This window comes from Plecotus auritus (genome assembly GCF_963455305.1).
Source record: "Plecotus auritus genome assembly, chromosome: 2".
Lineage (NCBI taxonomy): Eukaryota > Metazoa > Chordata > Mammalia > Chiroptera > Vespertilionidae > Plecotus > Plecotus auritus.
The window spans coordinates 208,487,920-208,511,734 of NC_137771.1; the positions used below are offsets into that span (position 1 = coordinate 208,487,920).

The 23,815-nt window shown below is 40.0% G+C and overlaps 1 protein-coding gene across 2 annotated transcripts in view; it reads right to left on the reverse strand.

Moving 5' to 3' along the window:
- MME (membrane metalloendopeptidase) overlaps nt 1–23,815 on the reverse strand; it is a 101,255-nt gene that overhangs the window by 64,574 nt on the left and 12,866 nt on the right. For both annotated transcript variants that reach the window (XM_080657832.1, XM_080657833.1), the window contains exons 4-7: nt 1,515–1,676; nt 493–573; nt 311–406; nt 71–189 (exon numbers count right to left, since the gene is read on the reverse strand). In XM_080657832.1, coding sequence (XP_080513958.1) covers nt 71–189; nt 311–406; nt 493–573; nt 1,515–1,676 — 458 coding nt within the window. The remainder of the gene's footprint in view (nt 1–70; nt 190–310; nt 407–492; nt 574–1,514; nt 1,677–23,815) is intronic.

The window sequence follows — 23,815 nt, forward strand, 5'->3', positions numbered from 1 at the left end:
CAACAACAATGGGTGTGGAAGTTTTATTACATATTAAAGATAACTTTGGCTGACAGCCACACAAACTTACATGAATGATATAGTTCGAAGAGTTTTTGTCATCAGTGCCAACAAAAAAATTAATAATGACTTTTTTCCCATATTTAGCATTCAGTTGTGCAATAGCCTTCTCAGCTGTCCAAGAAGTACCTAAAGCAATGAAAGGTGAAGTACATCTTTAGAAGCTTTAGTGCAGTAATATGATACACAGCATAATAACATAGATTTTTATTGGAATTTTTTTTCAAACAAAGAAGGAACACTGCCTTACCGTATGCTTGCTCCCAGCCTTCTGTGGCTACTGGCCATTCATATATATCTGGTAACACTTTGAGCAGAGGTCCGCCACCTCTGCTATCAATAATAGCTTTAGAAAGCAATGGAAATAAATTTATTAAGAAGTCTATGCATATTTTGACACACTCTGGATGAAACATAGTGAGGAGCACTTACATTCATTTATGCACGATCTGTACAATGTTTTTGCTTTCTGCACTGCTGCTATATCATCAGATTTGGGTTCCTGAAGGACATCTGAAATGGGGCATTTAATAAAACGCATGAATATAATCGCTCATTGGCAGCTGTAATGAACACTTTCAGCACAGGTTCAGTAACAAACTTGCTTCTTTATATGTATGTTCACTCCCTTCCCCTGCCAAAACCAGCCCCCTTTCCTAATCATTATTCCTAGTGCAGGACTGGGAGTTAGTTTCATTGGCCAAGTTACATGAAAGTGTTTTCAACTAGATTATTGAGTGTGTGAGTGTGTGTGTGTGTGTGTGTGTGTGTGTGTGTGTGAAGTGATGTGCACTGCTCTGCCACAGATAAGTTACTTTGGTTTCACATTGAAATAAAAAGACAATAATAATAATAATAACACAGAGGAATTTGGAATTTAATATGATAGTCCTCCTGATGGCGGGAAAACCATTCTCTTAGTGTGATTTTACTGTTCAGGCTCCCAGGACATTGAACGAATTGTTCTACTTGTTGGGATGTCAGAAAATAGCAAAAGTCATTTTTCTACAAAGTAACTTCTAGAGGAGAACAAAGGATAGAGGATGGTGGGGGGCTAGATACGACTTTCTCAAATTCCCAGGGAGAGGGTCTTAAACTGGGTTAGATGTTTTATAGTGACGTCAACACAGGGTCAGGGTGGGAAGCCTAGGGAGGCGGTGTTTAGTGGAAATCACTTAATTTCTTCTTCTGTATAATGGCATAAAGATGCCATCTCTAGAGATAATAGGGTTATTGTTTGTGTGGCTAAAAATGAAAGCAGGAATGCTAAGAGATGCCAGCATGTCCATTTCAGTGTCTACCACCTCAGCATGACTAAGTGGTGGTTCCACAAAACTTGGAGGGATTATGACTTTAATCCTGTGCATGTTCCCCATAAAGGCCAGGAGTTGTATCTTTAAAAATGGATAGATTAAGAGAAAAATCTTGGATGCACAGACACAAACTTCACTAACCTTTCAAAACGACTTCTAGTTCATCTCTTAAAATGTCAAAGTTACTGTAACGGGAGCTGGTCTCAGGAATGACGTTGCGTTTCAACCAGCCTCCACAGGCATATTTGAAAAAGTCGGAACAAGGCTCGGCAGTGGGATCCATGTTCTGGATGAGTCGAGCAGCTGAAAAACCAGACAAATGAGACAAAACAAGGGGTGTGTTTCTTAATTTGAAAGTGGGGGGAAGGTATGTTGCTTCCACCTTATGAGCAAGTCAACTGGCCTGATGCTCCTTTTCTCACATGTAACTGTCAGTTCAGAGGGGAATGATGAATATTATCTAGGGACAGTCTTTCTTTACTACAGTTGATTGGTTTTATTCTTGAAAGGTCTGAGGCCTTCCATCCTACATCTTACCCCTTCCCCCAAATAACTTAGGTTCTTGCTAGTTCCTATCTCAGATGAAGAACCACATATAGGTCAGCCGCCCTAGGCTGTCCTGGGCTTGGAGTTAATACAAGGTCATTCTTCATCCTGACAATTTGAGCTGATGACTCTGCTCTCAAGGGGCTATGACTTTTGAATGTCTCTCAAACTCCAAGGGATGAGGGATTGCTAAGGGTTTTGATCATTGTAGTCAAGATCTGAAGCTACATTTATTACTTCTTGAACCTTGCTTACACAATTTTTGCAATTTAAATTTGACATCACATTTGCATTTGTTTATGTAGAGTCTGTCATAAAATTGGCTGTAAGTTCATTAGTTTTTCTCTTTTTTTTCCTATTTTTTTCATTAGTTTTTCTTATGTCCACTCTTCTTTCTTTGAGAACTGCAAGAAGCAAATCAACCAACACTGAGTACTTACAATGTACAAAACACTGACTGTGCTAGGTGCTGCAATGGATAGAAAGAGGCATAAAACACGAATTATTTCCACTGCAGGAAAGAATCATGTACAGGAGGCCCAATGCCCACAATCTCTACACCTGGAATAGTGAGAAAAACCTTCCCACTGCTCTCTGCATGTTCTTTCTTTCTTAGACAGGGTGAACTGTTTTGCAAGGAAAACAGGAGAGCAATTGAGAATTCATCTGTATCAAGAGAGTATAAGTTCTCAAATGAGCTTCTGGAAATACTTCAGTGTCTGACTAAAGTCATTTCATTAAAAACTTCACACAATTTCTGTGCTGAGGAATATTTCAACTTGGAATGCAGTCTGTTTTCCAGCTGAGCATCAACCCCCTGCCCCCTTCTCACCACCTTATGGACCCACTGGCTTGGCTGCCATCTCAGGCTCCAACTCTCTGGGTTGCCTCCAAACCAGTTCTCCCTGGACTTTTAGACTTTGATACATAGAACAATTGTTTTCACAACCTCCCCAGTTTGAACCTTGGGTAAAAGTCTATTTCTCCCTTGACCTTGGACTTATTGATAATAACTTTGTCTATTTTCTATGCTCTTTCCATGATCAATGTCAACCTAGTTTATCTTCATTCTCTTTTGACTAAAGGTCACCCAACTATTCACCTTCCTAGTACTATCTCCCTACATTTATACATTCCACAGTTTTACAGATTAAACTTTCTAAAAAATACCCTTTAGCACAGGCCACTCCCTTGCTCAAATGTCAGTGGGTTCACAGTAGCTTGGTTAAATTACAACTCCTTAATTTGGCCTCTAAATCTTTACTGAACCAATCAAATCTCCACCTTCCCCCCTTTCCCTCTCTGCACTTTTATGCAAACTCCTGCTCCAATCAGATGGGCTTGTTCCATGTATCACAAATACCTGTGTTTCCCTACCCTGTGCCTTTGCTTCTCCCCTGACCCCACCCACCTTACCCTTTTTTAAAAAGTCTTTTATTATTATTATTATTATTATTATTATTATTATTATTATTATTGATTTCAGAGAGGAAGGGAGAGGGATAGAGAGATAGAAACAATGAGAGAGAATCATTGATTGGCCGTCTCTCACACGCCCCCTACTGGGGTGGGGGGGGGGGTTGGAGCCTGCAACCCAGGCATGTGCCCTTGGCTGGAATCCAACCTGGGACCATTCAGTCTGCAGGCCTACACTTAACCCACTGAGCCAAACCAGCTAGGGCCCACCTTACCCTTTTAACTCTTCCCATTCTCTTCACATTCTATTCACTATCCAAGGTTCAGCTATGTCCCATCTCTTTCCTGAAGCTTCCATTATTCCAAACTTCAGGGAATTTTTCTTTCTCTGAACTGAGAGCTCATGGCCTCATTCAGTCTTTTATGCTTAGATAAAGCTACACTGGGTTTCTCATTGTAGTTACCCATGTCTTCATAACCATTCTGATGATGAACCTAATCTCTTTGTATTCCCATCATCCAGTACCTTAGTAAAACATGTGCAAGTATGTTTGTGTGGCCATATTCCCAAATCATCTATGAGTCCTGTAACTCCTTCTTCCTCCACATCCCCTCCCCGACTCTGCAGGTCAGACCAATTCTCATTTCACAAGCTCGAGTCCATCCCATCCTTCCAATTGCCACTATTTCCATTCTCTTCCAGACCTCCCATCCTTCTCTCAGGCTCTACTTTTGCACTTTCACCCAAACTATGGCCCCAGGCATCTCCCCATGCCACCCATTCTGTGTGCCAGTCAGATGAACTGTCATAACAATTCAGCATACCATTGTCCACTCCCATGGTCTCAATATAACCCTTTTGCATTCCTAATAAATTCCAGATCCCACAGCACATTCTGACCCTATTATATCCAGTGAAGCTTCTCTCTCACTCCTTCCTCACATGAGCCAACTGCCCCAAATAAATGAATGTACTGAGTTTCTGCTGTGAAACACCTTATAGTTTTCCCACTTCCACACCTTTGACCATGTTGCCTCAACTTCTACTAAAATATCCTTTTTCTATTTTTCCACATTTAGAAATTTCAGGCATTTTCAAGGGCCAGTTCAAATCGTCCTTCTTCATGAAGGACAATCCTTACAAAGCTGGCATCATATTGGTTATTTGTTGTTGGAAAATCCCTATCTCCTCCCCTGGACTGTGGGTTCTGATAAAGGAGGAAATGCATATCCCAGTTCTCAAGGAGCCTAACATGATGCTCAATTCAGACTCATCAGTAAAAACATTAACTTGAAACCCCAGGTAAAGATTAGAAAATTAATCTTATAAAAGTGGAGAGAAAAAGTAATCCCCTTGAACTGGAAAGGAAATGAAGAAATGATGGCAGGGGAAACGAAAACAGATCCTAAAAACAAAGAAGATTATCATGTAAAGAGAAAAAACAAAAACAAAAAACTGGAGCCTGAAAGAAGTGCTAACTATGATGTTCTAAGCATACATTTTTAGCAATTTTATGTAACTCTTGTCTTTAAAAACACTTTAAAAAATTTAACCTGAATGTTGTAAAGGCTACTGCCATTTGAGGAGCCCTTCTATTTTCTTCCCCTCTCTGGGGCAATGGATGGTTTATGTCCTAACATCACAAAGAGCAGTAAACTCCCAGTAGGGAGAGCAGTGAACAAGCAATGAATGAATAGAATGAGCATGTCTTATTGATGTCTTATTGCCTCTTTGGAAAACCACATGCCCTTTTAAACACCCCGAACAAAAAGGAGTGGTGGTTGCAGAGCTGTTATGCTCATGAGTGCAAACCCACTGCCATGTGCATGCTTCTGTTATTTCCCAAATCTCCCACAAGGAACAAAGACAACCCTTCTCCTTTTAGGCTAAATTCCTCACTTCATACCCAGGACAGTTCAACTACTTACATCTGGACAACAAACCAAAGAAGTAGCATCCAAACAATTTGTGAGGGATATGATATGCAGACAAGAGATAGGAAGAGGCAACTGTGCAAACTCCTTCCTGTGCCCCTTTTTAAATTTCCCTTTGACCAGAGAGCTCATCTGGGTATGGGTGCTTCCAATTACTTCAAAGAGAGCTCTCTGTTCTGATGCGTATTTTGGAGCCATGGGCCAAGGCAAGTCAAGGGCTAGCAATTTTATGCTGGGTCTTTGATCAACCGTCCTTTAATCTCTTATCGTGGGTCTGATTCTGGTTTTGCACCTTATCCTCCGGACCTCCTCTGTGCTGACTTTTCTTTGAAGTCAGCGGTAGACTTGTGGGTAGAAGGGCTGTAGGAAACAGACCCACGACTGTCAAACTGGTTGTAATTGTTTTTACATTTTGCACTTTGTTTTGAATTACTCAACCTCTCTACCGAGTCACACCTGGGCTCTTCAGATGTTTCCTTATCTCTGGGTCTGTGACTTCTGAGTAAACAAATGTGGTTTAAAAACAAAATTATTCACCTTAATAAGTAGATATAAAAATGGATGTAGTAAAGGCAAATGTACTGATGTGGAGTGCTGTTGACCAGATGTTTTTAAGGTGAAGGAAAGAGTATACTAGGATTTTAAAAAATCTGTATAAAAGCACAGAAAGTCTAGAGGGCATTTACAGCAGTTATATCCGGGTGGAGGGAATATGGGTGTGTTTAATTTTGGGTTATTTGCTTATCTTTATTTTCCAATTTGTATTAGATGAACATGTACTGCTTTCACAATAAGAAAAAAGTCTATTTTTAATTGAAGAAAATAGTCACATAAAGACAAGAAAAAGTAATCTTCTATTAATAATGAGCTTATTTCTTGTGAATGACAATTCTGAATTTTCTAGCCTGATAATAAATGACACACCATTATTTTCCAAACTAATCTTCTTGTAACATTCTCCCAACTTATTTGACTATCGGAATTTTAAAACAAGCTCAACTACCACCAGGGAAGGTATTAATTACTGTATTCATTACCAAAGGTCTATCGTGTGGGTATGGATTAGGGAAATGTTTGGGGTGCTTATATCAGGCAGGCCTGCTCTGAATTCCTGAGCATCACCACTTTTTAGTTCTACAGTAACCCTCCCTTACCTGTGATTTGGCTTTCCATGGTGTCAGTTACATACACTCAACCACAGTCCAAAAGTGTTAAATAGAAAAGTCCAGAAATAAAAAAATTCTTAAGTTTTAAGTTTCACACTGGTCTGAATAGCATGATGAAATCGCACACTGCCATGGTCCATCTTACTCAGATGTGAATCATCCCTTTATCCGGCATACCTATGCTCTATATGCTCCCCACTTGTTAGTCTTTTAGTAGCTGTCTTGGTTATCAGATTGACTGTCCAGGTATCTCAGTGCTTATGTTCAAGTAGCCCTTATTTTACTGAATAATGGCCCCCAAGCACAAAAATAGTGATGCTGGGAATTCAGATATGCTAAAGAGTAGCTGTAAAGTGCTTCCTTTAAGTAAAAAGTTATGCTGAAAAACATATTATCTATAGGGTCTGATACTTATCTGCAATTTCAGGTATCCATGGGAGTCCTGGAACATATCCCTCATGGATAAGAGTGGGTGACTGTACAAGATTAAGTAGTTTTCCTCAAATCAAGCAACTAATAAATGATGGAGTCCCAGGACTTGCACTTAAGTATCTGTGGCTCTGACCTCATTCTCTTCCCACCATACTTTGGATACAGCAGATGGGAACATATGAGAAGCAGTAACTTGTACTTTCTTCTTTTCCATTCCTTCTCAATTACCTCTGGTCCTGCCCTCTTCTTTACTTCCTCTTCTCCCTGCTACTCTTATAAACCACAGCTCCCCTCCCTCCCCAATATCAACCTTATCACCAGCAACTAGCGCTGGGTCAAAGGCAGGAGAAAGCATCAGGACTTGGAGGGACTGCAGTGGCCAGGAAGAAGGAAAGAGGAAAATTAGATGAATTCTTCCCATTGGGCTGTGGACATGATGTGGACATGTTTTAAAGAAATTTCTGCATATTTAGCAGGGTTCCTGCCTCACCTCTCCTTGGATAGAATACACTGGGGTAGGGAGAGTGAACACTCTCAGTCATGTTTTTAGAGCAGTACTTTTCAACTCTGGTTAACCATGTGAATCATCTTACAAGCTTTCAAATAGACAGATGCCCAGGATCTACCCTGATCAACTCAATCAGAATCTTTGCATGGTCCAGGTTTTTGGTTTTTTAATCCTCATATGAAGATATTTTTTCCATTACTTTTTTCAGAGAGTAGAAGGGGGTGGGGAAAGAAAGAGAGACATCAATATGAGAGGACACATACACTGGTTGCCTCCTGCACATGCCCCAACAGGGGTGAGGAGTGGGGGGTGGGGGGAGTGAAGCTGCAACTCAGGTACGTGCCTTTGACCAGGAATCAAACCCAGACCCTTCAGTGCCACTGAGCCACACCAGCCAGGTGGTCCAGGTATTTTTTTAAGGCCTCTTGAGTGGTTCTAATGAGCAGTCAAGGGAGAACCATCAGATCAGACAATAGAGAAACATGGAAAATAAGGACAAGAGAACTCAATATCAGAAGGTAAAGATGGGCCCATTTAGATGAATGAGGCCTATTATTTCTTCATGTCTTTCCAGCCTGTGAGTGTGAGTGAGCTCACATCATGACAACCTATAGTTCTAAGTGCACTTCAGTCTCTGAGTCCTCAGCACAGTATTACAGGGAGCCACACATGTGTCTCCTGTACAAGCCCACTTCCCCCAGGCCTCCCCTCTACTGTGCTGACTTTGGCCTCCACGACCTCCCACCCCAGACTCCATCCATAACCCAGTTCCCTCTGGTGCTGGAGCTGTTTGCTGTATGAAAATGCCTCTCTTCCATCTTCCATTGTTTTAGAGGAGTCCCGAGGTGGACTCCCGCCTCAAGGTAAAGGACTCTTCTAGATTTTGCTCCCTGCTTCCCTCTCCCAAGAACCACAAGGACCAGCAGGTGTGATTTGGGAGTAGATCACAATAGCAAACACTGCACTATATTCAGGATCACTTTTCGTCTCTGATGGTCAAGGCTTTATCCAAGAAACATTTTTGTTGAGCTTGACTTTCTGTGCATTTAAGATGAGCTCTCTATCTCCAGAAGCATGTAAGCCTTGCAGGCAACAGATTTGAAGCACGACCACTCCACCAGTTGCTAGAACACGATTAGACATGGTAGAATTCCAGCCACTCTGGAACCCTGCTGAGGAGAAAAGCCTTGGTCTGCCAATCAATGACTAGTGCTGCAAAATTGTCCCCTTTCCTATCTGCCTTCCAATCACATCAATAGGATGCTAACTGAATATGGGATTTGAAGCACTATACTGTGGAGGAGAGACCCCAAAGCTAGGTCTGGGCCAGAAGAGAGGCTGCTCCCCATAAATCGCCTCAGAGACTGTCTGACTGACCTTTCCCCTATGCCCCCATAGCACGCTGGTTCATGGATCAGGCCAATGTCCTGCACTGGGCAAGCATTAAGGCAGTTTCCCCTTATCTGGGGCAGGTCACACACCAGTACCCCATCCATCCTGCCCTGTTCTATATAATTCTTTAGCACCTGCCACACAGTCTTGCCATTGCCCAAGATGCACTTCATATGTAAGTTCCCTTACTACACTCTTGATGCTGGAGTTGTCAGCGTCTTTTTTCCGTCTTTTCCTGCCCTCTGATTACAAAGATAGATTTTCAGTCTCAGGGCTGTCCCTGGGTCTGTGTGTAGAAACATGTATACAGCAAATATGTCAATGTTTATATACTGTATGTATATCCCCTCAAACTAGTTTTCTGGTCCTGTGAATGTGTGTGTGTGTGTGTGTGTGTGTGTGTGTGTTTTAAAGAAATTTCTGCATGTGTACAGAGCTTCTGGGGAAATTGCCGGTAATATAAAGGAAATCTGATATAACTATGATTCACATAACAACAAATAAATAATCTGAATAGCACAAAGCTTTGTACTGTAGCACTTTTTTGTGGGCTTAATTTTATTTAATGTTGGTCCCTACTTAGTAGGTCACCGATGCTTTCCGGTGAGAATGCAATGTAATTCATGGGAATTACAAAACAAATAGTTAATTCTCATTATTCACTGGAATTCTGTCCTAATGTCACCACTAACACTGAATTAGAACATACTGAATCACTGGGGAAGCACAAGGTTAGGTTCCTGTGAGTTTCTGATCATACATTTTCATCAACCAATCAATACAAAATCATGTTTTATGTGTGTTTCTGTTGAATTTAAAGACACCTTATTAATATATATCATTGATTATAACATTGAGCTCACAATCAACAGCCACTATAATTCATACCTGAACAAAGATTAGCTAACACTTGTCTTTTCTATGGAAGGCATATCACAGCCTTCCTGTGCTCAGGAAAGTCAGATATACCTTCACACCATGCTTGAGGGCCATTTTACGCAGTGAAATAACCAGCAAAATGCAAAAGATATGTGAAAAAATGTCACACTTAACAGACCAAGTGAAGGACCCGAGCTTACAATCTCCATGTTAGACCTGGGCTGGGTATGCACCTATATAGTAACTCAAATCTTGCACCAATTTGAGCACGTCTGAATACTGAATTTGAAATCACAAATACTGAATCTGAAATCACAAATAAAGTTTAGCCCAGAGGCAAATTAGCAAATAGGGAATTCACAAATGATTAGGATTTTTTATACTTCTGTCCATTTTTAGTCTGAGGCTTTTGAAATGTCTAGGAAAATGTATAAAACAGGCAACAAAATTAAGTGGAAATGGGATGCAAATAATTTATTTCTCCATTTCTACTGTATTTTAAAAACTCCCAGCCACAACGTATTAGAGTGTAAACATGTTAAATAGGTTAGGCATCTTATCTGGCTCCTCAGCGGAATTTCTTCACTGGCTAGTCTCGCTCTGCATGGAGCAAGGTTTAGGGAATGGTATATGTCCCGTCTTCCACCTTTTCATTTCTTTGTCCCTCAAAACCGTTTTCAGCTTGTTCTCCCCAACTCCACCGAAGCTCTTGGCTTTTTTACCCCAACCGCACAGCATTTTCATTCCACTATCTTAAAATCACTATAATCAGTCTAGCTTAGGACTGTTCTGGAAGTGCCTAGGAGAGGTCAGATAAAGGGTGAGGTACCAGGAGCAAATATTCCTGTGAAGACCTTAGGACACACATTTCTAATCCAATCTTCTGTCCTAAATGTTTGCTTTATTAACACCAAGCCTGGTATTTCTTCCTAGGCAATTTTTTGATAATTTACGAACTTCCTTTGACAGCATTCTGAAAGTATTGCTGACCACATTCCCCTGCTGCACCATCCTCCCACCCATCCCCCAACCAAAATTAAGGCACAGTCGGAACATTCTGAGAGGACACAAGGAAAATGCAATGTAATCACAATGGGTCACAAAGGACTCCATTCAAAAGGCAGAAATGTGGAAACTAGAATCTGGGGGACCATTCCTAAAGAGAAAATGACTAAAAATGAGCAAGCACACAGACTAATGCTAATAAAAACCAAATGGTTTGCATTACAAAATTCTGGGTTCTTCCACAATCCACTCCTCAGTGTTAAATAAAATCCCTCTCCCTGACTATTTCTGTGATAACTCAATTGAAAAGATTGAGGGTGGGGCAATACCTGATGCTGAATGCATCTGGACTGGGAGTTTATCATTTAATTCAAACACTGTCTGTCAACCTCTGGTTAAGTTCCAACTAAGGCGAGGTCAAGTCTTAGACGCGTCTAATTGGTCAGCTCCAAGAAAAGCCATCACTGTACAACTAACTGTTCAGAAACTGTATGTGGGTTTACACAAGTAAGTCGGAGGGAAGTTTTCAAGCACAGAGAATTTACTCTGTAGAGCTTCAGCTCTCAAGAAAGGAGACCTATTTTTTGTGTATATATTCTAGCTAGAGGAATACTTAATTTATAACTACATTTCTTCTATACATGTGACCAATTTACCTTAAATTTATAGATTGGCATACACATACACATACACACACAGGCACAAACCTATAAATAGTTAACTAAGAATCCATTCACTATCAGATTTATAGATAAGCTATCAGATTTATATAAAGAATGTTAACTAGATGATTTTTCATTTGGGTTGAGCCGAAGATACATGTAGTAATAATGAAGTTAATGTTTGACATATGTCAATCATGCAAGGCACTTTTCTAAGTTATTTAACTCTATATGGTAACGATGTTTGTGTAACCATTTTAAAGATGTAGAAATTGAGGGTAAGGAATCTGTACCCACAGTCACATGGTTATTAAGTTACAAAGCTGATGTTTGACCTTAAGCATCCTAAGCTCTTAACTATGATTCTGGTTTTAATTATTTTTCCTCCTTATAACTACTCTGTAAAGTAGGACATGCTATCTCTATTTAAAAGAAATGTAGGTACAGAGTGGTTACATACCCAAGGTCAGTATGAATTTAGATTGTGCCCAGGTCTAATTTTAAGCTGATTTTTTTCCCTACAATATCATCCTGCCACGCTCCAAATAACAAGGGAGAGAAAATCCAAATTAAATGATACAGAAACAACTGTATTTTTCTGTTTCTTTAAATGCCCAATTAAAATCTTAATTGCTCCACAACATGAGTATAGCTACATGAATTTTTTCACCTCATTTGGCCCTGGATTTTAAAATTTCTTGAGATAATCACAGAAATCCCAAGTCTAATGGGCCCACCATAATAACCCTTAGTTTGCTTTCCCCAAATGAATGAAATTCTTCAACTTTATCTCATAACCTGTTTAAATGAATGGCTCATAGCCAAAAGAGGACACTCAACAATTTTCCTGTAAGGATTCCTCTAAAATTTCACAACCAAAAACATATTCTGCTAATAAATGAAAGCCCTGAAACTCTGTTACAGTTAAATTGAAGTGCCATAAGTCTAAAAATAATTTTTCTTTTTCAGGTCCAATTTGCATTTTGAATCCTAAAAGTTTCTTTGCTAGCAAAAAGCTATTAGAGGTTAAACTTCCATTTAAAGGCAATATATCACTTAAAATTAGTTATCAGGGCTGTGTGTTGATTCTAATGTTAGTGAATAATAATCAAGTTCTTTTTTAAAGGTTATGAAAAGGCTACGTTGTTCCCTTAGTAACTCTCTCAGGTAGATCCCAAGTTCTCAGGACATGGGTGGATATCTCCGAAGAGAAAGCAATGAGATTACATGCCCATGTTTCTCCCATGAAAACATTTTGCTATTTTAGGTCATGTTACTGAACAAGAATAATCAGGCCAACTTCAATAATATGTAATTACTGAGAGTAACTCAAAACCTTCTTCTGCCTTTGCATCCGTTTTGGTAGGTTGTGGTGCAAAAAGACCATGGCAGGAGGATGAACTGGGTCAACCATGCTTGTAGGATGCTGCCTGAGTGAAGTCAAAATTATAAAAAGCTCTTCTCTAGTGAGTGCTATTAAATGTAGCACTTATTAATGAACGAAGCGCTTAGTTGACACAAGGCAGTGTCTGGCTCCACATGTTTATGTTTTTTAATGAATAAATAGTTCTTTCTATTATAGAAGTCCCAAAGGATCATGCAAAATCATTTGCCTCCTCCAAAAAGATTTTTCCCTTGTGGAGCATGAGAAGACTGAAACTTACATTGCGACAAATATTTTTGAATACCCCTCTGTGTCCGCCACTATTCCTAACTGAATGTACCAGGGTGAACAAGCAGACATAAGCCCTGCCCTCAGAGAGCTTGCAGGTTTTCCTCTGAAACAAGGCTGTTTTTTTCATAATGCACATGGCCTCCTCTAATGTAACTGCATCTAGATATGAAGGGTTGTTATACTCAGTTCACATTTTCAATTCCCAGATGTCCCCAGTGTTCACCTGGCATGTAAAGTTCCTATTTTATATGTAACCTAGAGGTAAGGAGCACCTCAGTGGCCTTCTGTAAGTGAGCTTATGCTTGTATGTGTGAGTTGACTGGGAATTAGAATGAGCATGCTATGAATGAAGCAACCAGGGATGGAGGCACCTTAGACGATGGTGGTTGAAAAGTGGCAACACTTAGCTAAATAGTGGCATCCAAGAGAAGGAGGGCACAGGATTCATTAAAGGAGAGCAGAAATGAGTCCCTGAGAAAAGAGAAGCTCCGAGAGAACTGGAGATGGAAGAGGAAGGCCAGACTAGTGGAGAATTTAGTCCTACAGAGCTGGAAATGTTTACCTGAGTAGGAGATCAATTGACAATAATCCCTGAAACCGGAAAATAGTGGGAAAGAAAAATACATATAGAAACCGTTTCCTTGCTGACCTAGTTCTAGCTTAAGAGGGCAGAATTCTCAAGGTAAATTAAACTAAGAAGGGAACAATTGACTTTTATGCTAGTGAAGGAGATGGATCAGACAGAAAAGGGCTAACCTTAGGAGCTTTGACAGAGAACTGCAGAACAGAGAATCTGACTTACATAAATGGGACAAAGCCAGACTGAAAACACTCCTTTGCTGTGGTATTTGTGTACCAGGTGCCCTGACAAGTCACTTCGCGTTGATAACAATGGTTTTGTGATCTCAGAATTAGGAACCCGAGAATAAGTCCAAAAATAAATAAAATATTCATTCATTCAAGCAATATTTATTGACAGCTTGCTATGTGCCATGCACCTTGCTGGAACAGAATGATGAACTAGAGAGACAGTCAACACTTACATTCTAGTGGGCAACCTAGATATTGGCCAACTAACCACAAGTGAGATGTGAGTTCTGTGTGTAGTGGGTAGGGTGTGCTGGGAGTGAAGGAGGAATTAACTAGGCAAAGGTAGAAAAGACAAAGAGCATTTCATTCATTCATTCATTCATTCATTCATTCAACAAACATTTGAGTTGTGTTCTAGGCAGAGAAGGTGGGTGATGACCTTGACAAAAGTGGCAACCGAAAGAGGACTAGAGTGTAGAGTGGCTCTCTGTGAGGGTGAAGGAGGCCATCCTTGGAAGTAAGGATGCAGGATGGATAAAGGATGAAGATCTATGTTCTCAAGGCTACAGCACCCCAGGAGAAGCCCTGCTTGTCTTTGATTGGGAAAAGCAGATGTGTGGGAGCTAATAGGCAGGGGTCTGGCCTTTGTCACCCCACCTAGTGAAGTGGAGGGATCTGACCATGGGGAAGAGGACTTACTTTGCCAAGGATGAAGGAAAGAGCCAGCATGTCCTAGAAGTCCTTATCATGGCCATCTCATGGGAACAGCTCTCGCTTTATTCTCAGCCTATCCTTAGGGCTGATCATAAGTTCTAAATCACCACTCTAACACGAAGCTTGTCAAGTCAACTTATGCTTTCATGAGCCCTAGCTTGGACTAGTTCTCCCCACGAATCCAGAGTTCTTGTGGATTGCACATGTTAAGCTGTTGCCAACCACTTCTGTAAGGCTCATATATCATGTCGTCATTTGCATGACTATATGGTTAGGTGAGAGAAGAGCCTTAGAACATCAACAATGCAATGAATTATTAGTATGAAATAAATCAAAGTATATTTCCAGTTTACCCATAGACTATAAAAGCAATGATAACTATAATCCTCCACCCAAAGCAAGGATTCTAATTCCAACACTTGAACACTAACAGGTCCATAACGGACATTCCAAAAGAATCCTTCATTCTCAGTTAATCAAAATCTTCTTATAGTAAATTATCACCATCTTTAACTTAAAAACTTTAAAAACCACATATGTCCTATATCAGAATCTTAAAACATTTTAAAATATATTTTTATGGATTTCAGATTGGAAGGGAGAGGGAAACATCAACGATGAGAGAGAATCACTGACTGGCTGCCTCCTACACACCCCAGCACCTTCCTCCCCTCCTCCCCCCCCCCCGCCCCCGCACACACACACACACTGGGGATTGAGCCCACAACCCGGGCATGTGCCCTGACCAGGAATGGAACCATGACCTCCTGGTTCAAGGGTCGACTCTCAACCACTGAGCCACACCAGCCAGGCAGAATCTTAAAATATTTTGATACTGGTTTCTTTTTCCTGTTGCTACACTTGAATTTTAAAATAGCTTTTATTGTTCCCTTAAAGTCAGATAGAAAATATCTGAAAAAATTTGAACTTTCTCACATAATTAGATTTTCTGGTATTAAATAAAACAAGACAATTGATTCCTTTTTCCTAAGTTTTAAAAATTAATAGGTGTGGTGGCTGATGGTTGAGGGAAAAGCAGGATCCTTGGCTTTCACAAAATTAGTGAACTGTTCCTTTCTCCATATATAAAGAAACATTTTCTTCCATACGAAATGTTTGTCATTTATATAAACTGGGCTCAGGTAGGAGTTGTCTGAGGCAGTGCAATGAGACTGAATCTTACTTAGATAGGTTACAAGGGATCAGAACAAAGGAAGCTTCCCGCTAAGAACAAGGGAAAGAAGCTACACAGGATGAGACCCAGCAGGCAATGTGTGGTGATCCAAGAAAGTTCTTCAGGGTCTGGCCAAACGTGATGAGGTTAAGTACTAAGTTGCATTTCAGTCCCAGAAGATGGAAGAAAAGCACAAGATCGGTTTCCAGCATTGGGGAATGCCAGAAGTACGATCCCAAGATACAAGGCAGGAACCCACTTACTAGAGCTGAGGTCAAAAGCAGCTCATAAGGCATGAAACTGACTGGGTGTGGAGCCAGAGCCACTGACCTTGGCCTTTGTGAGTGTCGGGGCCTGCGATGGACTGATCCTGCAACAGGGGTGGAACTCAACCAGTTCATCAACTTCTCGAGTCTTCCCACTTCTTTATTTTAATTGTATTACTGTAGTTGAAATATATCTTGTAAAATTTCAAAGCACTTATTACTACTATCTTATATTCTCTTTTAAAAGTTTCGTATTTGCATGGATATGAGTTTAAAGGGACTGTCAAGGTTTCACTTGTGCCATTTCTTCTCAACACAGTGTCATATCCTTGTTACAGAATACTATATACAGTGCTTTGAGAAATTGTTTTGTTAATGACCTTTTTATATTGTTTCCATTATTTGATTCACTCAGATATAATTAACTTATTTCTCTGAACAAACACAATTATTAATATTTTGCTTCTTGCCGTCTAAGTTAGTGATATCATTAATTGCTGTATACATGTACTTCGGGACAATGAATTCATTTTGGTTTGAGCCTGGCAGAAGTATCAAAAACATCTTAATTTTATTCAGCTAATTTAATTATACCAGAGAATTAAGCCAGTGGATTTAACAAAAGCTTTCTTTACTGGAAGTGTTTATAAGGAACTACTGGGTCTTGAAGCACATATTAAAGCGTAAGTCATTAATGATCTGGGAGTTCTTTAAATAATAATTTCTTTGAAGCTCAGGAAAGCCTTCATTAACAAAAGAAACTACATAAAAGATATGGCCTGGGCCACAGCCACCATTTTATAGTTGGCTTGCCTGTTTTTGCCTTAAGCAATCAAGACCCACTGCTTGCTATTAGCTACCTCCTAATTGACTTCGATTTGACTCCCCAATCATCTAGTTTGTGCTGTGAACCCACCCCCTACCCTTTTTAGCTTCACTACTACTAACAGATTCCTCTGGATTGAAGAGTTTTAAAAAATACATTTTGATATCTGAAATGTAACAATTCTGTTTGAGGTTTGTTTGTTTGAAATTTCTAAGGAAGATCTGGCCTCTAGGAAAGGTTTAACAAACATTTTGTCTCAAGAAAAAAAGTCATTGATTTGCTTTTGAGTTTTTATTGAAGCTAGTAAAAAGATAAAACTGAATTCATTAGTAATTCTCATTCTATCAAATAAGAGGGCCACAATAACATGCCAGACAGGTGGGCCTCTGACATCTCCTCTTTGTTAAAAAAATAAAAAATAAAATTTTTATTACAATTGACAGTCAATTGTAATGTATTAGTTTCAATTGTACAGCATAGTGGTTAGACATTTATATTACTTATGAGGCCAACATCCCCTCTTGCTGGTTGCTTTTACCCACTTGAGTGATACAATTTCATATGACAACACATGAGGCCCGAACCCTAACCTGTCTGAACTAATTCTATATTCTAGAATCTTACTCTTGTCAGCAAACATTTACATCCTTTCCGAAGAGTGTCTTCTGCAAACTTATCTCTCTAGAAAAGGGTTTGGGATGTGAAAGGAAGCAGAATTAGAAGAGCATTTCTGGAATTCCCTTGGGTAAGAAGACGGGACTGTAATTAGTCCTAAGCCTACTCACAGAATGCTCCCCCCAGCTCTCTGATTTAACTGCAACCCCTTCCCCGGAAGCTCTCCTCCTTCTAGCATTGAAAGGCAAAACTAGCCTTCTATTATCACTCTCTGCAGTATCCAAATCATTACTCTCCACTCTGTTGACATAGGCTTCTACCAATTGACCATCCCAATTTCAACTATTTTATCTCTGTCATGTACTAACTTCCTAGACATTCATCTCTGTTTAGTAAAGACTGATATCTCGCTCCCCATCTTCCCTTCCATGAAAGTTCTATCATCTTCCCAGCTAACATCCAGGACTATGTGGACAAAAAAGTCTCTGCTACTCTAGATTAAGCATTTCTTACCTTTCTAAACTCTCAGGACCTTCACCGCCACTTCACATCCTTACATGCCTTTCCATGGTAATTCCTGATGTTATCACCCAGAGCAGTTCTACCCTTAAAATCTTCAACTTGAGTAACCTATGCTCCAACCATCCATAATCCTTAGAAGTTTTTTCATTTCTTTGTCCCTCTACACCTGCTCTTCAACTTCACTGAGAATTCTCACCCTGTGCCTATTTGTCCTTTGCCTTTTTTGTACTTTCTAGCCTACATCCTGTGATGCCATCATTTCAATCATCATCTCACCTAAGAATTTCATTCCCTTGCCTGCCCCAAAGCTGTCAAGCTGCCTTCCTTTTCCCTTCCAACTCTAGGCTAAGATATTTAATAATGTATTTTATATATTTAGTGATTAATTTGTTTATTGTCTGTCTCATTTTGCATTGAAAGCTCCTTGTAAGTAGGGACATTGTGCTGTTCATTTCTGCATCTGCAGCAACTCGAAGAGTGCTCAATAAATATTTGTTGAAGTTTATTCGTGATGGCAGGGAAATCCCCTAACCGCATGGTTTAATGCCATTTCAGGTTGTGGCCTTCAACTCCAACAGGTCATCAATTCTGTGTACAACCTTTCTACATGGCCACGGTTAGCCTTCCCTTCTGCTCCTCATACTGCCCCTCTTTAGCCTTCAATACTCTCCTACCTTCTCTCTCCTAGGGGCAGATTGTGCCTCTTACTTCAGAGATGAGTAAGTGGATGATGAGTCATGTGGCTTCCTATCTTTCCCAGCTTTCAAACAGAGTTTTACCTCCAAACCACCATTGCCTCTTTCCCCAGATAATAGAGGAAGAGGATGCCCTCCAGGTAATAGAGGAAGAGGATGCCCTCCTCCGTCTGAGAGCAGTCCTGTCATCTTTTCTCTGGATATATCTTCTCTTATATCCCCAGGAACAAGATCTACACATTGTCCCATCTTCCACCTGCATCTTCCACTTCTCCCTCTCTGCTTTCAATTCTTATCTTACTGAACCTCTCAGCTGCATTTTACAGCACTTGACTGATTTTCCTTCTACTTCCCAGACTCCTCCTCTGCATCTCTTTTGGAAATCTCCATTTCCTTCCAAGGAAATCTCAACCACACCATCCATATGCTGATGACTCCTGAGTCCTTATCTCCAACCCTGACTTCTCTAAACTTCTCTAAACTTCGACTTGTGTAAGACTTACCAGTATCTCAGATCTACATTGTCTCAAAAGAACTTTTCATGCACTGGCCGCAGCCTATTACCCAAACCGCTCTTCCTCTGTGTTCCCTGGCTCAGTGAATGGCAGCACATCACCCAATTTCCCACGCCAGAAACTTGAGTTATACTTTACTCACTTTTTTCTCACTAACTCATATATTTATGCAAACACCATGTCTTAAGAATTACACCTTTTAAATATTCTCAGATCCACCCATTCTCTTCACTCTGTTACCGTTCAAATACAGGTAACCATGAGCTGTCATCCAGATAAGTGGGCAGCAGCCTAATATCCTGCCTGCAGCCCTTTTTTAGTTAGAATTCTAATCAAGTCATGCTTCCTTTAAAACCCTTCCTTCTGTAACTCCATTGGTATTAGTCAAAGGTTGAAACAATTTAACAAGGACTACAAGACCCAGCTCCTGCTTCTCTTTTGGGCCAATGCCCAACACTTCCCCTTTTCACTCCCTCTCACATCCTCATACACACCCTCTTTGACTTAGCCCTGTAGCTACTCTTTCAGTTCCTCAATCTTGCCAAGCTCACCCCGCACCTAGGACACAGAAATGTTATTCTTGGTATGGCTAAATCTTTGCCTCCACTTCACCAGGTCTGAGATGGACAGCCGGTAAGCTTGAGAATGCTGCACCTCTGCTTAAAATCCCTGAGATGATCCCTGTAACATATTTATTCATTTTCTATAAACTCTAGGGGTTACAACCCATGGAGCATATGACCTAGCCCCCTTTACTTTTCCAGCATCATCTCTTCGCCTGGGGCATCCCACATTACAGTCTTGCCATCATGAACCACTAGCAGGTCCTAAACTCACTGAGCCTTTGCTTGCATCCTGCAGCCGGCCAATGCACATGCTGTCCTCTGGTCTGGCAATCTCTGACTATCCTTCAGAACTCAGTGGGCGACGTTTCCTGTTGAGAATGCTTCCCTGGCTCCATTACAATCACTAGCTGCCCACTCCCATGACTGATCTAATTCAGGTGTTCCTTCCTCAGAGTGCTGGTAGCACACGCGGTGTATCCCTGCCATAGCACTTTGTGAAACCATAAGGTCATTTTGTTTATTGGTCTGCTATGCTGACCAGACTGTCACTTTCCTGAGGAAAAAGAGCGTCATCTAATTCCCAGTTTCTAGAAAAGTTTTCAACATTTAGAAGGTGCTTAATGTTTCTGGTTTTTTTAAAAAAAATTAACGAATATATGAATAAATAAAGTAATGAATGGATGAGGAGGAGACATTGTTCTGAAGTCCCTATGAACACATTCATGCCCTCATTATACTGGGAAAAATCTCAGGAGGACATTCCAGTTTCAGCTGCTTCGTAATTAGCAGAACAACAGGCTCAGTAAGTATCTCACTCCGAGTTAGTTTTCCCCAAGTAGGACAGTCTGAAATTGCACCTATTGAAACAATTAGTTACCATATACCCTCTTAAGAAAATGCAAATGTCCAGGTAATTCCTATATATCTTAATGCCAATTCATTTACTTCAATTGCTTTTTCTCCTAACACCGAACAAAGACCACTGAATGATAGGAACGTTGTATGTCAGAGAGGAGAGAGGTCTGGCATGGGTATATTTGAAAAGCTTCCCACATTATCCTAACAAGCAGCCATCATTGAGAATCACTGCTCTTCAGCACTTCTCAAACTTTATTGTGCACACTACCCTCCTGGGGGCTTTACTGAAATTGCAGCCGCAGACTAAGTATAGCTTACGTGAGGCCTGAGAATTTGTATTTGCTGATACTGATGCTGCTGGTCCAGGGACCACACTTTGAATAGCAAAGATCTAGTTATTCTCCTCTTGATGCAGGCCTCTGGCTTCCTTATTTTTAAGGTTAATCCATGGCAGGAGAGGGCTAACAGTGAAGGTCTTCCAGGATGCACAGAGTAGCCATGTGTTCAAATCCAGGTGTGCCTTTTGACAGGTCTTGCTTGATAGGAAACATGGACCCAAGTGCCCATTTCTCGTTGTGCTCATTTTAACTGATTCACGGGCTACACTGTCAGCCCCCGTGCTAAGATCGAGCACAACGGTCAAGGAAAATGTTAATAAGAGATGATACAGTTTTACCTAAGAGTATAAAATGTACCACTCTCTCTTCTCTTCTCTCCTTCTTTTTGGCCACCTTTCTCTTTAAATATATACTGACTGTTGTTGTTTTTTATTCTCACTAATTAGTTTTAAATAGTGCATTTGTAATGTTCATGAAAGAGCACTTTAAATGGAATATACCTGTGCCTTATATCTATGGTGCAGGTCCCTGAAGGATGTGTAACATGCGGTGTGGCTGTCATTTGTCTTTGTTGTTTCTCTATAAAATGAGACACTTTTAATTTCAATTTTGTAGATAAGGGAAATGAAACGCAGAAAGCTAAACTGACTTAATTAAGATCACCTACTAATAAACACAGGATGTGGCCAAAACTGACATCTTAGCTCTCCCATGCTAAGTTGGCTTAGTGGAAAAAGAAGCAGTAATCTTTCAAAAGATTGTGCCTTAATTATTCATAACATTTGCATCTCTTTGAAATAAAGTTTACTATTTAACAGCCTTTCTCCTGCACATATCTATTGCTGGAATTTATCTATATTCTACTCATCTAATTATTAACTTAACATTGCTCTTAAAAGCATTCAAAGTAGCCTTACAGGAATACAGAAAGTAACTAACACACATTAGACGAGAAAGAAAAAGGACAGGAGTAATGCCAGTGAATCAAACATATACAAAGAGGTCCTATAATTACGGGTTAAAAACAAATTTGACTCTTGACTTACCAGCAGTCAAGGTGGAAAGGGAAACATTTCACAGAACCCATATGAAAAACCAGCCATTTTTCCAGAAGCAGGATTATCCCTGGTGGCTGTTCTCCGGCAGACCCCGTAGTCTGACTTTGACTCAGAGATGGCTGGCCCACCGGGTCCCACTACCCCACAAACAACTCTCACTTCTGAAAGCATGCCACCAAAGCTTCCAATCGCTAATTCTGAAATAATTTTAACTTGCTAGTTGATTTACTACTTTCCGTAGATTTTTCACCAATAGAACACTAATATACTCACTCAATTAGAGAAGCTTAGGTTATTTAGCAAAGATTTGGTAGACATTGAAAAATAGATATACTCATTTTGAATAAAAAATGGGAATCAATGGACAACATTTAACAGCAAACATAAGATCAAAGTAAGATAATTACTTATAAATGGCCATCAGAGATGGAAAAGGGGATGAGAGTTATTTTTAACCGTCTTATTGAGTTATAACTTGCATACCATAAATTAACCCAATCATTTTTAATATAACCATACAGTTGTGTAACCATCACTATAATCCAATTTTAGGATACTTCCATCACCCCAGAAAGTTCCCTGGTGTCCATTTGCAGCGATAAATGCTCTACCCCCAGCTCTAAACAACAGCTATTTTGCTTTCGGCCTCTACAACTTTGCCTTTTCTGGAAATTTCCACATAAATAGAAATACATAATATGCATTCTTCTGTGTGTGGCTTATTTCACGGAACATGTTTTTGAGGTTCATCCACAGTGTTGCATGTGCCATAGTTTATTCCCTTTGATTGTTGCATAGTATCCCTCTTTATAGTTGTACCACATTTTGGTACTCACCTGTTGACAGACATCAAAGATTTTCCATGTTTTGAGTATTTTAAATAATACTGTAATGGACAATGACATAACATCCTTGTTAAGGACATGAGTTTTCATTTCTTTTAGCTAACTACTTAGGAGAGGAATTGCTGGGCTGTATGGAAAGCATCTGTTTAATTTTCATTTAAAAAAATTGTCAAACCCTTTTCCAAAATGGTTCTTACACTTTGAGCTAGGATGCAGTAAAATATTTTACATTCCACCAGCAATATACGATGGTTCCAGTCTCCCCACATCCTCACTGACACTTGGTATTCTCTCTCTCCTTTGTGATGGTCCTTCCAATGGGTACGAGGTTAGAGGGTTTTGAACAGAAATAATCTATTCAGTTTTCAGTCAGTCAGAAATAGGATCAAAATGTACCCCCGCTCCCTACCTCACCCCTGCTCCCTGTATCTCCTTTTCTGAATAGTCTCAGAAATAAAAATGTTTAGAATTTTAAGGCTGTGTAACTTTCTTCCCCTTCTGATCTTTTTAATTCCCTGCTTTTCAATGTCTCTTAAAAAATCTAAAACATGCTATCAACTTGAGCTTCATATTATACTAAGGGCTTACTGAAAAGCACCTTGGATTTGGTGGTAAGCAGGACAAAACAAGGCCCTTCAACTACAAGGGGACCTTCCCATATCTCTCCCTCTAAAATGCTGAATAAAGCTGGGGTCCTGCCAGTAAACTCCAGTTTATACCCACTCCCCTCGAAATACAGGTAATTTCTGCAGCTGTACAACAAACCTTTGGATTCCAAATACGCTTACAAGGCATTGCTAATTTTCTTTCCCTTTAACCACTTAATTCAACTTATCTCTTTTCCATTCCTTGACCATGAATTTAAAAAATGATGGTATACTACTGCTTAAAAAGTACCCAGAAGGTAAGAAAAATATGTCATATGTGTGTGTATTTATCATATAATTGGGTCTCTTTCTTGGAAAGAATTTGATTGACAGATGCTAATTTCAACTGGAGAATTTTTAAAGTAAATATTACTACA